General features: G+C 42.5%; 1 protein-coding gene across 1 annotated transcript in view; it reads right to left on the bottom strand.

The window, feature by feature from the left end:
• Window positions 1-483: 483 nt before the first annotated feature.
• Window positions 484-15,875, bottom strand: part of GAP43 (growth associated protein 43) — a 56,611-nt gene continuing 41,219 nt past the window's right edge. The window contains exon 3 of the mRNA XM_053386085.1: window positions 484-1,279. Coding sequence (XP_053242060.1) covers window positions 1,191-1,279 — 89 coding nt within the window. The 3' untranslated portion in view covers window positions 484-1,190. The remainder of the gene's footprint in view (window positions 1,280-15,875) is intronic.

The following is a 15,875-nucleotide window of genomic DNA, read 5'->3' on the forward strand; positions in this document are numbered from 1 at the left end:
CTCCCTAGCTAACACCTGACATACAATATTGACATCTGTCAGACATTCATTTTCACTGAAAGTGTACAAGGAAGGACTGGGTGATCCTGAATCATCCATCCTCTGTGACTGCAGATGGAACAGAAAAACTGTGCAGTATGTGATGCTACATGTATCTTGTTATGTCAGAACGGATGAACCTATGTGCCGTAGTAATTTCAGTCTACTATGTGCATCAAAAAACTCATCCTTAATTGGTGTATGTCAGACTGAAATTGCACTTCTGTGGCCATTCTTACATATGCTGCTCCTTAGAAAAGTTCTCTACATAAAAATTGAAGCATGTCTGGTATACTGTAAACCACCCGAATGAACTTCTATCCACAAAACACACAAGATCCACTGAAATACAATGTGCTACAGAAATGCATCACAGTGATACCATCATAATTATTCTCCTTTATTGTCATTCTGCAGTTTGAAAAAGGAGCCGGGAGTCACAAGTAACGCTAATTGGCACATTTCCTTTATTTTATTTTATTATTTTTTAAAAACAAACCGGGGTTGTATTCTCATTCTGTGTTTTCCGTTTTCTTTTTTTCTTTTTTTCTTTTTTCTTTTTTTGCTTTGTTTGTTTTGCCTCCTTTAGTTCATTCCACCATCATCATCATCATCATCACATTGAAAAGGGGAGAAAAGAAAAGAAAAATGTTCATTCTCTTTTTTTTTTATTCCTTTCCTTAACTCACTCAATAGGTTTGGACTCCTCAGATGAACGTAACATTGCGCACACACTTGGAACAGAGAGAGAGAGAGAGGGAGAAGGAGAGAGAGAGAGAGAGAGAGAGCGCACTCGTGGTGGGCAGACAAACACACGCACGCGCAGATCAAACAATTCTGATACAGTGCAAGAATTTTCCCAAAATGATTGGATCATCATTACCAAAAAACTCGCCATAACAACACCAAGAAACAAAATGTTTAAGCCACACTGTTTGACTGGGATTTTTCCTGCTTTTTTTTTTTCTTTAAATGTTTGCCACACAGAGAGAAAAAGGGTTAAGGGTGGGGGGGGAGCGGGGGGGACAAGGAAGACAGACAGACTCAGCCCAAGGGCGAGCGGGAGAGGGTGAGATTGGAACAAGGGAGGGAGGGGAGATACGGGGAAAGAGGAAGGGAGCACAGGGCAACAGGGAGTCATTTCTTAATGTTCAGGCATTTTCTTGGTCCGCCTTGCTCTCGTCTTCTTTCGCTTCTTCCTGCTGGGCACTTTCAGAAGGTTTGGTTTCTTCTACAGCATCTGAAAGGTATACAAACGCAAAGTTGTAAATCCAACCTCGATTCACACATTGAAACTTGTGGAAAAATTAGGTTGAGCGCCATATTTGGGTGTTCAAGTGAATGACCTTGAAGCTAGGAAGAGAGTTGGTGGAATGCCCCCCTCCCAATGCCCCCCCCCATGTGAAGGCTCCATTTCAGACCTGAGCAGGGAAAGTTCCAAATATGGCTTCTAAGCACATTTGGCTGAACATGTGCTATCAGGGTTCTAAGCATATTGAGCCCCCTCTTCTGATTGCATGAAGGACTCCAGTTGAGCTCTGCAACTCTGGAAATGAGGCTTTCATGTGCACCTCATCCCCTCTCCACTTTAAGCCTCTACATGTTCACTTGAATGACTGACTGAGGCACACATTACTTGTTCTTGTTATAAAGGAACTTCAATACACTAATTCTATGCAGGTTAGAAAGCTCCTGGGCCTAGCTGTTGTGTGTGTGTTTGTGTGTGTGTGGATTTAGAAATTGTGTAGACCAATAATCTTAGAAATTGGCAATGCAGACCTAGCTCTGTACACACGAAGACAACAGCTTCATGTTGAATTGGCAACGCAGAATCCTTTTGCTTTGTAACTTGACGTGGCACCAGTTTCTGAATTTATAGGAGGTGAGCAAGACCAAGTGCCATATTATTATTATTTGTTAAATTTGTCTACTGCCCTTCACCCGAAGATCACAGAATGGTTCACAACATAAAAATGCAAAATGAGAACACAAAATGCATAATAAAAACAGACCAATAACCCACTTCCATAAACACATTTAAAAGGCCACAGTATTTTAAAAAACATTTCCCCTTCTTGCAGAGGTGTGCAGAGCCAAAGGCAAAAAAAAAAAAAAATTAAAAATGGGTGGAGCAATGCATCTAAATGTTATCTTTGTACAGCAGGCTAGTTTCTACACACATATACACACCTGTCTCTTTCTTCTGCATCCAGGCACGCAAAAGGTATTATTAGAGTTCAATGACACATTCAAAGAGATGTGTGAAGCAGAGCCAGTGAAGGGGGTGGCTTGAGAAGAACCCCACTTTGGCACCCCTGTATCTCCTACACTTCCTAGTCTGATGCCTTGCTGAATTCCTTATCCTTTCTAGGCATAGTTATGGGAGAAATGGAGATTCCAACAGAAGCTGATGACTGTATGAAACTGGGAGTGATAGTTATGCTGAATTAATTAATTACACTGAGCAAAATTAAATAGAGCAGGGGAGGGGGCATGGCAGAAGGGATTGGATACAGAGGGCATTCACAGTATAATAGAAAAAATAAGCTATTACTATTGGGTCACCTCTAAAGACCAAAATAATAATGGAAGCAACTGCAGATAAAACAAACTAGAAAGTGATCTGGGTGACAGAAACATCTAGTCAGAAGAGATCCAGTTTGTAAGACTGAAGTGAGAAAAAGCCAGGTTTCCCTGAACCAAAGCAAAGGGGAATTACTTGCACTGGTGCCATTGACAGCTCTTCCAAAGTAACTTTGGCCTTTGGGAAATCCCTTCATTTTGGCATGCAGGACTTTTTCATGTCAGTTCACCTGGGAACATGGGACCTTTAATAGAAAAGAATTATTGGGTTTTAGTTGAAAATGCATAGAATTACAATTTGGTGGGCAAATGTCATTGCACATTCATGGAAAATGGACTTCCTCCTCTGTCTGTCTGCCTCTAATAGCCCTTCCACGATCTTCTTCTTTATCACTGTTGGAAACAGCACACTGCAATACATGGACCATTGTCTGATCCAGGAGAGTTCATCTTATCCCTTTGTGGTTTAATAACACTGCTTCCCAAACCATGGTTTGCGGAAGAATTGTAAATGCCTTATGATGGGCACTCTGGATTAGCTTTCACTCCCAACAATGCAGTAATCTACATTTACTTTCAATACCCACTTCTGCCTCCCCACCCATTCCCAGTTCGAGCAATCTCAACATTTTCTCTCTGCACATGTAGCACTATTAAACCAAGGAACAACCTGATAGGTGCTTAACACAGAGTTTACCTTTTCTCAAGTAAATTGGAGTCTAGTGCATGGAGATTCCAATAACCAATGCTCTTCCTTCACCTGGGAATCACCAGCACTCTTCTGTATCATACTACAGTAAACAAAGAGGCCTTCAGCAGATAAGGCAAAATCCTGCTGGCACAGCTTCTTAAGAACCTTGCTTCTTGATGCATTTTGTAGTTCCTTGAAAGGACAAGGATGATGTGCACATTCATTTATCAGGAAATGAATAAGTGTTGTGAATAAATACAAACTTGGTTGCTATAAAACTGAGTCAGGCGGGGGGGCACCAGTTCCAACTGAGGGCAGCATTCCCAGCTGTCTCCATCTCCACTATGTGCTAATGGCCTGTAGGCTGAGCGCCAAGTCCTTCTGCTGCCCTACATTGGTGAAATTAGGTTGAGTGGATTTCTGGGTAAAAGACAGTCTCTTGGGATCTGCCCAGCCCTCTTTGACTTGCCAGGATTAATTAAATTGAAGCAGACAACAGCACATTGCCACTGATCTTACTTTCTTTTTGTGGCTGGTGGCTTATGGTTTTGTTTTTATATCTGTGGGATCTTTAAATGATCAACCACAGTGCCAGTAGAAATAAATCATATCAGCACTCTAGATTCCTTCCAACAGCCTCAGAGGATTTGTCCTTCATGGTTTTCATATTTATTGTTGACACTGCTCACTCGGAAACAGCCATTACAATTCCCTTGGCACTCAACATCAACCACTTGATTGGCTTGCATCCACCTTGACCTTTGCTCTGACCATTAGGAAAGTAGAACAGTGCTTTTATCCCTGGATCTAAGGCACAGCAACTTGGAAGTCAATTGAACTTCACTTTCCTAGAGGCAAGATTTCCATTAGAAAATCTGTGGGCCAAATCTAGCCACATTTCATCAGGTGAGCATTCATTTGTTCCTAGCCTTGTATTTGCCTAGGACTAGTAAAGCTAATGGCTGCATTCACATGTAATGTAAAACTATGGTTTAGCATTACGTTGATGAACCTCCCAAGAGCCCAAGTGAAGTGTCAGGCAGGTGTATTCCCCCTTCCCATCCCATGCATCCCAGAAGACTTCTCCTAGTTTAGTTTAACTTTCCAAGAGCCAGCTTAGCATTACAATCCAGGAATCCTGGTTCGCTTTAAAAAATGGCTTGTTAAACAAGCCAGCTTCATAACCCAGGGTTTGAAAAATATTTGCTTCTAGGAACTATCTTTTGTTTGGTGAATTACGACTGCAGCACATCTAGAAAAGAAGTGGGAAAGCCAAGACCTTGGAAAGAACCTTAGCCAATGATATTTCTCACATAACCCAATATGATTTGTTTCTCATGGTAATTAAGGACAAACAGGCTAATGGCTCTACCAAGTTCAATGGAGCTGCATTAACTAAACAGTACATTCTTAAATGGCCACTGGATATCTGCTTGTGTATACCAAAGTCTACAGAAATAATAATGGTGAGATTTTGTAATGAAAAGCAAGGATGTTTTATGGCATCAACATATTAGATGATTTTTTCCCCTTTAAGAATTGATTAAAATTGGAACTTAATGCTATATTTATGTGTTTTTAGCTGTTTTTTATTCTGGTTTTATTCTTCATCACCTTGAAATGATTATATAGCAGGCTACTAATAAATTAATGTCAATAATATATTCATTTTATTTATAAAAGCATTTATATGCCAACATATAATAAAATAGTGGGGGTGGGGTCCTCCATCGAGAAAGGAAAGCCATTTCTTCATCAGGAGATATAGCATCTTAGAAAAGTGAAATATTACTGCTCAATAGTGGGGTTTGGCACACAGATGTCTTAGGTTCAATCCCAGGATATCTAGTTAAAGGGTCTCAAATAGTGCTCTACAAATTTATTAAATGGCTTCCCCCACATTTTTCAGGCATGGCGCCTTTGAGGGGCAGCAATTTTGCATGGCACCGTGCCTGAAAAGAAAACGCTTTTTGTGAGGCCTTGATCTCGCACAGGTCACATAACTCATGCGGAACTGCAGACCCAGAAGATGGTGTCCCAGTTTTGGGCCACGTCATGTTGGAGGGTATGTCTTCCAGTGTAGCCCAATGTAGCAGATTATAAGAATTGACATATGAAGTTATTGGAGCATGCAACCCTGTGGTCCAAGAATGACAAAAAATGGAAATACACACTGCTTGCCATGAATGCTACCTGGGCCTCCAGTGACAGAGATGGATCTAGGAGCAACCACAGATTACCTACTTGCTCATTTAAGATGAGTGTGTTTCCTTCCAGAACAAGCGAAACACCCAATTTCTGGAAGGAAACACACTCCATCTTGTCAGCTTTAATGTTTTCAGGCCTTATCCAGCCCATTACCACCTGTAGGCACTAGTTCAGCACCGACACAGCTACATCTCTTTCAGATGGAATGGGGATTTGGGCAGAAGGGGCTCTTCAGGTGAGATGGAGCTGCAACACTAGCTTTCTGGCAGCTGGGTCACTGTTAAGAACATCAGTAAAGCCTGTGTTAATGTTTCTGATTGTGGAAGCACAGCATAGCCAACATGGCTACTTGCTTGTTGGGAGCAAGGGGAGGGGCAGGAAGGACAGTGTGGTGCAAATGCACCAGTGGAGCCAATCCATGATTCCTGTGGATGTGTCTGCACTGCACAAATTTCCCACCCACCTCCCTCCTCGAAAACAGCAGTGGCGCACATACCAGGAAGGTAGCATTGTGGCTGCATCCCACCCAGAAAGCCACTTCTGGATTTAGCTTCTCCTCTCCAGGAAACATCTCCAGAAAGCCCATCTCACCTGATCCTTCTATAGCTTTCGTTGTGGTCCTATGCACACTATAGGTGCAGTAAGTCCCACAAAACCCCACAGAACCTACTTCAGAGTAGGCATGTATAGGATTGTCTTGTTCATTATGCAACCAGTATGAAAAAACTGTTGTCTGAATTTGCTTTGCTTCCTCTAACCTCCCAACTCTGTATCATGTCTCTTTGATTAGAAGCTATGGTTATAAAATGCAAACCACCTTGGCAGAAAGGGGGAGTAAAAATATATTTAAAAGTAAAGCAAATAAAGAGCTGAAAGTAACAGATTCAATAAAACAGGTTGATTGTCGCAGAAGAAATGCATTGTCTTGGGCTAATTGTACTTCAGGTGACCAGTATTTTAGGAATTACCTTGTATGCTCCCAAAAAAAATGTATATTATACATGCTTTATTCCTTCCTGCCCCGCCCCCCACACAAAAGTGTTCTCTAATGTACCTATTTTCCTCAACCTAACAGAAGAGCAGAAGGGAGGTAGGGAGCTCTTTGTGCTATCCTGAGAGATGCTTGCTGTTTCCCGACCCAATTAAGCACTCTCCAAATCCATCGAAGCAACATCCTCCTGACTTCATTAATCTGAGTAGATGGAGGCTCCTTTTGGTGTTCTTGCACCATCCTTTCCTCTTGCTAAAGATTGTGGAATAGAAACACCATCGTGTGTGTGTGTGTGTGTGTGTGTGTGTGTGTGTAGTAAATGGCGAGGAGGAGGGAGGCAACACAGGGCGTGTGCTTTTGTATGTAAGGGGTTGAGAAGGGAAGCGAGAGCACCACAGCTCCATTGCAAGGCATCTCTCACTGTGTCTAGACACCAGCTGCCTGGTCGTCATGGAAACCCTCCAACTTTGGCTGATGGGCAAAAGCAGTAATGTCTCTCCAGAGAATTCACTCAAGGGGGCTGCTGGTGGTGGTGGGAGGGAGGTGAGAGAGAGAGAGAGAGTGATGCTCTTTGTGAATGTGATGCCTCAACCCTGTTACGACTGCATTCACAGGAGGAAAGACGAGCTCACCCATTCCTCTCTCCACAGCTACCTTCAGCAGAGAGAGAGAGAGAGAGAGAGAGAGAGAGAGAGAATATCCCAGGCAGCAGAACAAAATGCCTGAGATACGCCTTGCTGCTCATTTCTCCATCCTTCCCAACTCTCATTCTCTCTCTCTCTCTCCCCCTCTCTTTCTCCCATGCTCACACAGTAACATCAGAGCTTCCTCCACCAGCACAGAAACCTTAATTGTACCTAAAGAAAGACCCCAGGGAGGGGATGGCAGACTGTCAGGTACATTTAGGGCTATTTGGAGGGGAAGGTCTCCCTGTTGAATGCTTGCCTCCCCCTCCCACCATTCACTCTCTCCGGCTCCAGACGAAATAACACAGCACTCCGCCAACAGTGGTTCTATCATCCTGAAGACACATTTCATCAGCGTGCTTGTTTTATTTCAGTCAGCAGGTAAGGGAGCGCATGGAAGTGCAGGGAGCTGCGAAGAGGCAGCGTAGTGTGTGGAGATGGCTCATGGATGAAACCCAAAGATTCACTCACATGCAGGACTTGTAGGTGAAGAATCTCCACTTGGAAGCCCCTGAGCCAAATCTGGCCAGCTCTGTAGCTCTGAGGGCAGCTCAGAGGTAAAAGAAAATAAGTGGTGACTTGGGGGAATGGACAGTGTTCTGGTCCACCATCCTCACCCTTCTCCCTTGAGTGTTTCTACCTAATTGCTGACAATAAGAGTTGGATGGTACTTTGGAGATTGTCTAGTCCAGTGTTTCCCAAACTTGGGTCTCCAGCTGTTTTTGGACTGCAATTCCCATGATCCCTAGCTAGCAAGACTAGCGGTCAGGGATGATGAGCTTGTTCAATGCAAGATCTATAAGGCTAGATGGAATGATCATGTCCCTGACAGGCAGCCATCCAGTTTATGCTTAAAAACCTTCAGCTAAGGCAAGTCCACCACTTTCAGAGGCAGCCTGCTCCACTGTTAGGCATGTTTTCCTAATGTTTGTCAGGCCTGGTCCTGATACCGAGTCCTTGATGGACAAATTGGACACTCCACAGGTCAAGGGCAGGTTGTGGATTCCCTTGAAGAGCCCTCCAGTGTGGGACCAGCTGAGGAGCCCTTGGAGCTGTCAGAGGAGGTGGAGTTATTCCATGGTCCATGAAAACACAAGTAACAAAAGGCCCTGGCATAAAAGAGATATCACAGCATGCGTCTATGGATCCCAAGTCATCATGTGGTTTGTGAGTAAGGGGTTCTACACATGAGTAAACTACCCCTGAAATTCCTTTACCACTAGCAGCTGGGGATTGGCAGTAGTGGTCTAGGAAGCAATACATCTCTCTGACTCTGGTGGCTTGTTTGACTGTGGAGTCTCCTCGCCTTTGCTTCTGGTACATTTTGTGAACCTTGACCAGAGGCGGTTTTAGAGTAACACAACCAGTGCAGTCACACTGGGCACCATGCTAAAGGGGGTGCCACAACAATGCTGTAGAACATTGCATGAGAGGCGGGGGTTCCACATTTTAGCATTGCACAGATCACAGCTAAAATTTGAGATCTGATTCCCCGACTGATTCCCTGTACTAGATCTTGGCTTGTTAAGACTATGGTACACCCCGAACACTGTTCTTTGGGGCTTTTATCTTAAAAAAAAAAAGCTCTGATAGACTGTGGTAATGTGTCATCAACAACAACAAAAAAGAGGAAGGAATCCAGAATGCAGCAGAACAACATTTACTGAAAAGTTCAGTCAGAAAAGTTCAGAGGCAAGTAGAATAATTGTTTCAAGAACAGTTTGATTGTCGAAGCATGTGAATCCTAATGAGCATGCCGTCACTGTGGTTCACCTTCTGTGGTACAGTCACTTGAGGCATATGTTGTTTTGAGTGTGTCCAGAGAGTGCAGGAAACATTAGGGATCTGAAATCTGCCAAGATGGAAATGATTCAAAAGAGGCTTTCTGTGCTAAGTGCTTTTATGTGTGCGGGTGGGTTGGGTTATAGACTTCCGAAGATCCGTTCTCCGAGACAGAAGCACCTGCATGATATTCCTACCAAGTATGGATTCTGACTTTACCATAACTACAGCTGTGAAGTGTTTTTCACAGCTTGAATTTGCAGGCATGGATATGTTTCCAGCTGTGGGTTGACATCTGGCAGCTGGCAAGGAGATGTTGCATGTACAAGTGTTTAAAAAGCTATTTCTACCCCATGTGGTTGTTCCGCAATGATTTTTTCCCCCTAGCCCTTTGGAGTGCTTATTTTTAAACTCTCAAATTTGTTCTGAGAGAAGTATGTGAAGACTGGTACTAATGTGAATGCAGAGTCAAGTGTTGTACTCCATGAAGGACTGGTCAATGTTTTTACACAGTTGAAGTGGACACAAGTTTACCAAAATGAGACAAAAAGAAATCTTCAATAGCTGTGGGATGCTTCCTACAATATACATTTTATGGGTGTGTGCATGCATAACAGATTTTTAAAAAGTCTTTAATAGTCAGCAGAAGGTGATTAAAGATGGACCACCTAAACTTCATGGGATAAGGTATTCCACAGTTTGAGTTCAGCCAATGAAGAAGCCCTAACTATTATCACAGCCAACTGTGCTTCTTTCATAGATGGGACACAAATAAGGGCCTCACTATTAGATTTTAGGTAGCAGGAAGGCATACCCTCCAACATTTCTCTGATGAAAATAGGGACATCATCATTATTATTATTATTATTATTATTATTATTATTATTATTCCCCACCCATCTAGCTGGGTTGCCTTAGTCCAGGCATGACCAAACTTGGCCCTCCAGATGTTTTGGGACTACAACTCCCATCATCCCTAGCTAACAGGACCGGTGGTCACTGATGATGGGAATTGTAGTCCCAAAACATCTGGAGGGCCAAGTTTGGCCATGCCTGCCCTAGTCACTCTGGGTGGCTTCCAACATATAAAAACATAACTAAACATTAAAAAAACTGCACTATACAGGGCTGCCTTCAGATGTCTTCTAAAGATTGTATAGCTACTTATCTCCTTAGCTCGGGATGAGAATAGGGATGTTCTAAGGAAAAGAGGGACATTCTGGGATCAAATCAGAAACCAGGATGGCTTCTGTAAATTTGGGCTTGTCCTTGGAAAACAGGGACACTTAAAGGGTCTGGGAAGGCCGATACAAAAGGAGGCAGTCCTTTATGAATGCTGGACCCAAACAAATAGTTATGACCTTGCCCCGAAATACCACTTCAGTTGTAGTCTTCCAGCTCCATAGTCAAAAAGCAGCATGCCATTTATGAGTCACCTAAGTATGTGTGGCACTCCTTCAGTAGGCCTTAAAATCCTGACTGCTAGGCGTTGCCATGGAAACAAGAGGTGGGGAAGGATTCATGCTATGAGATGGTATTGATCCCTACAAGAGAAAATGACAAAATTGGGATGGGTGTTAAAATGACATCCAGAATCCATTTTTCCATTTTCTGTACAAAAGAGAGAGAGATTGTGCCATTGTTACCATTTTAATGTAATTATTAGAGTTCCATCTTGTCTCCTGAATCAAAGATTGCTAGTATAATACTCAAACTAAAGGCAGAAACCATTGGGTACAGGCAGCCCTGTAAGTGGAAGTTTTTAATGTTTGACATTTTGTTATGTTTTCCTATGTGTTGGAAGCCACCCAGAGTGGCTAGGGCAATCCAGCCAGATGTGTTAGGTATAAATATAATAATAGTAAATTATTATTATTATTATTATTATTATTATTATTATTATTATTATTGACTCTCACCTGCCTTCCTGATGAAATATATCAATAATGATTATGGCAATATTAAAATGATAATATTAAGACCATGTGGGCTGCAGGCTACATGTGCTTATTTACACATCAATGTCTTTAAAGTGGTTTCAGTGCAAGAGATTAACATGGCTACACCTCTGGAAAAAAAATCTCACAATTTGTAACTTACAAGAGGAAAGTTCAGCACCCTGTATTTTTCTAAATGCTATACAAAGCACGTGGTCATAAGGAGCAGATGCTTTTCCACTGCAATCTTTTTTCCCCCTTTTGTGTACAGGATCTCTATAATAAAAATTACTTGATTAATGAATTCAGTTTGAACATGAGAACTCTTGAAGGCCTCAATGAGTGGAGCAATAGCTGCAGTTCCTTAATTATCAGCAGATGGCACTGTTGCTATTTTCTCACTAAATACTGTGCAATAGGTGCCTAGAATGTTGTTCCAAGGACCATACCAGAATATCTGGTTTCTGATGTTCTGGATAACCTATAGCTCTGAGGTTTTTCAAAAGACGGTGCTCCATCACCAACCTATACCTCTCATATAAAGGAGGTGGCCAAGATGACTTTGCCTGTCTCTGCAAATTGGCCAACAATCCAAGTGATAGGCTTGATTGACCTCCTTTCACCTCAGTGTATATCTACAGATACGCACAGACTTGCAATAGCACTAAAACAAGTTTCAGGAAGAGAAGAGTCAACTGGGCCAATCTATTTGAGGTTGTTTTCATAGTTGAGAGGAATAAGGAGGGAGGATAAACAGAGAGATCTCCTTCTGATATAAGGACAAGCTTATTTAAGGGAAGCCCTTGCTAGTTAAAGGTAAAGGGACCCCTGATTGTTAAGTACAGTCGCGGACGACTCTGGGGTTGCGGCGCTTATCTCGCTTTACTGGCCGAGGGAGCCGGCGTTTGTCTGCAGACAGCTTCCAGGTCATGTGGCCAGCATGACTAAGCCACTTCTGGCAAACCAGAGCAGCGCACACAAACGCCATTTACCTTCCCGCTGGAGCAGTACCTATTTATCTACTTGCACTTTGACATGCTTTCGAACTGCTAGGTGGACAGGAGCTGGGACCAAACAATGGGAGCTCACCCCATCACAGGGATTAGAACTGCCAACCTTCTGATCAGCAAGCGCTAGGCTCTGTGGTTTAGTTACTCCTATGTAAAAAGAGCAGGGCATCCCAACCCAATGGTCCAATACCTTGTCATACAAACTTGCTTTTATTTATACAAAACCTCCACCCACCCACAAAATATTTTCACTGCAGGGGGGAAATGATGTGAAATCAGTACAGTAGTGTTATATCTTCATTTAACTCCCTGTGGTCCAGAAAATTGAAACAAGTGCACAAGATGTTCACAGAATCAAGTTTTCCAAGCATCACTCTAGCAATCTCAGCATGAACTAATAGGTGACTGTGTCAATATGTGTCTGTTTCTTCATTCAAAGACTTGTCCCACTACCTGCTCAAATATTGTATACTGCTGTTTTCCAGACTTTATTCTAGTATTGGTAGTGGTGACTAAACGGATTCTGATAGACCTTGGATAACTGAATGGAATGGAATCAGAAAATGTACAGACACACACCACATGCAGCGATAGGTCTACATTACTTTGGTGCAATCCACTGCTATTGAGCACTGTGTATTGCTACCACAAAGGATAGGCCAGTCATTTGGCTCCTCCACCCCAATACTGCACTGATCTAGAGAAGATGACCCACACAATCAACCATGCCCACATGGCTGGGATATCCACATGCTTCTGGAGTATGGGGAAATGACTTCCGTATCTCAGCTGTGTGTAAAGGGAACTACACTAACATAGGTATGAACAGTCAGAAGCTCCCTTAGAACTACCAAAATGTTAATGTCAAACCAACACAGTGCTCGGTAACAGAGCCAATAGCATAGTGTGCAATGCTTTGGGAATACTGTGCTCTGCCATGTGTCTTACTGCTCTTGAATGACCAACTCTGGCCAAGAAAGTAACCAAGCATTCATGGCTGTTTCCTACCCTCCCTCCATGAAGTTTTCAGTAATGCCAGTGAAGAAATCACACACTATTCGTGTACCACCAGAGAGACAGATTGACTATAAGTATCACTCGTTATTAACATAATCAAATGAAAATCCAGTTAGTCGCTGTGTTCCATAGTTTCTAGTTTAACATATTGCAATTGTATCACCTTCGTAGGATGTGTCAATTAAGGACCATACAACAGATACACCAGACCAGACCTGTGACATGAAGTTAGGAATATTCATGCAAGCATATTAGTTTGTCAAGGATGCAAGCATTATCACTGACTAACATAATTGCTTATGAGGACACAGCATCAGCTACCTCCTCTCACTAATTACCAGCACTTGCAGTTAAGATGGCAGAGGTCAAAATCAGTTGCTTCAGCTCTCAGAGTTATTTGACTTCTGCCATGCAAATGGATTAAAATATGTTTTCTTTTAGGAGTTAATTCTGTGTCAGTGTGCCTTAGTAATAAATACCGTATTTTTTGCTCTATAAGACTCACTTTTTCCCTCCTAAAAAGTAAGGGGAAATGTGTGTGCATCTTATGGAGTGAATGCAGGCTGCGCAGCTATCACAGAAGCCAGAACAGCAAGAGGGATTGCTGCTTTCACTGCGCAGTGATCCCTCTTGCTGTTCTGGCTTCTGAGATTCAGAATATTTTTTTTCCTTGTTTTCCTCCTCCAAAAACTAGGTGCGTCTTATGGTCTGGTGCGTCTTATGGTGCGAAAAATACGGTAAATAAAAATGCCATACTTTAAGACTGAAATCTGCTACCCATCCAGAAACAGATTGCTCCCTACAGGGTCCTGACATTAAACCTCCAGTAGGACCTCAGTAGTTCATGCAAGCTGTAAGTTATCTGTTGGGGCTGTCAGTGAAAAAAGTGGTACTGATGGTAGTTGTAATGGTTTGAGCACCAATCCTTTGACAGTTAGTGAGAAAGTCCATTCAAATATATTTTTACCGTTCTTCTGCTCTTGGTGCTCCAGCTACCAACCCTGGTTGGTTTAAAATTACTCCCTAGTTCAGGCTCTCACAACCTGAGGTCCTCCAGACCTTTTGGACTCCAACTCCCATCATCCCTGACAACTTGCTATGTTGGCAGGGGCTGATGGGAAATGGAGTCCAGAACATCTGGTGGGTACTCAATTGAAGAAAGCTGCTCTAGTGGCACTTATAGCAGAGTCTTAAGCATGACTACTCAGACCCTTTCATGGTGACACTCACTCCTTTCAATGCTACTATTAGCTCAAGAAGTGCATCTGTCCGTCCTACTTCAACTCCCACTGAGTTCAATAGTGCTTACTCCTAAGTAAGAGGTAATAAGATTGCGGCTTTAACCAGAACACAACACAATTAGCACACTTTGTTTAAAATCCACACAGACAAAATGCACCCACTCTAACTTCAACAAAACCAAACGATTCACATAGCTCAGCTTCCAAGGGCATATCCCAGAAAACCCACCACTGCCCTCAGACACTGCAATAAGCACTTATGGAAATACACAATGGCACAAGAGGTTTAATCCTCTTACCCACCATGATCATTTCCTTCATCTGATAATTCTCAAAGGGAAACAACATGTCCTTCAAGAAGAAAAAGCAAAATCATGAAAGGTGTAAGGAATTTGAAATGAATGAATTTGCACTGTCTCTTGTTGAGCCAAACATGGCAAAACAGGAAGGCATGTTCAGCTCTGATGAACATCCCATACAAGACTGGGCCCAAGTTAGGTTGGCCTCATTAAAGCTCTTTTACTTTAAATAGCTGTACAGAAGAGGGAATTTCAGCAGGTGTAAGTTTCAGTCTTCTTCCCAACTAGTAAAGGTACAGAAGTGCTGTCCTCTTTTTCACCTGGTCACCCTAGACCTGGCCCCTAAAACGCAAACTGAGTTCTGTGAATGATGTGGCAGGATGGTGATCCATAAGACAACCTTAATTAGATTGTTTTCCCTCAGTGAATAACTCCCACATGCCCAGCCACAAAGGCAGTGGTTTTAATGCTAGCATCTGATGGCCTTATACACCCACTCTGCCAGACATATTAATTGCTACCCCCAAAAGCCCAGAGAGGGAATAGTGAGCTCTTGTGCTGAGTCATTGAAGCCCAGGTGTGAAAATGTCATGGTAATTACTTCTGAGTCATGTTAACAGGTGCATTTAATTAGTTCTGGCCCCTCTTGAAAGGAGGGAGGGCAGAGAATTGAGGGATACATCAAAAGAGGCTCTAGTGAGAAAATATAGGTATAGGCAACAAATTTTTGGTTGCAACATTTCTGCAGAAATTCAATGGACCATTGGTCCATCTAACTCAACATTGTTTATACTCATTGGCAGCTACTCTCCAGGGTTTCTGCCTGAAAATGCTGGGGACCTAGGACTTTCTACATGCAAATCAGATGTTCTGTAGAAGTGCTCCAGCCTTTCTCCAGTAAAACCATCTATTTTTAAAATCTAGTTAGCATGGAATTCACACTATTCTATTCTGATGAGATTCATAAGGTACTTTAAGTATCCCATTTATTGAGGGAAGTGCTTGGGGCCATATTTGAAAAAGACTAACAGTGGAATCCTATGCATGCCTATTCAAAAGTATTGCCCACTCTGTTCAGCTAAGTGTATATAAGGTTGTAAAGTTAGTCCACATTCTTCAGAAGCAGTGTAAAAGGTTTACAGAGAAAGCAGCTACTTCTGTTAAACAGTATACTAGTCTTACATGATGCGGCAAGAGCCAGCTGAGTGGACAATGCAACTCACACCCCAAAGCCATTCATCAGTTTTTCCCATGGGCATTTGTATGTCCCAGTATCTTCTTAAATGAATCTCAAAATCTGTTATGAAACCATTTTTCAGCACATGAAAGACCCTAATGGAGCTTAGAAGTCCTGTAATGTACTAAAAAATGAGACCATATTTTCAGTCACC

Source organism: Podarcis raffonei, chromosome 4 (genome assembly GCF_027172205.1).
Source record: "Podarcis raffonei isolate rPodRaf1 chromosome 4, rPodRaf1.pri, whole genome shotgun sequence".
NCBI lineage: Eukaryota > Metazoa > Chordata > Lepidosauria > Squamata > Lacertidae > Podarcis > Podarcis raffonei.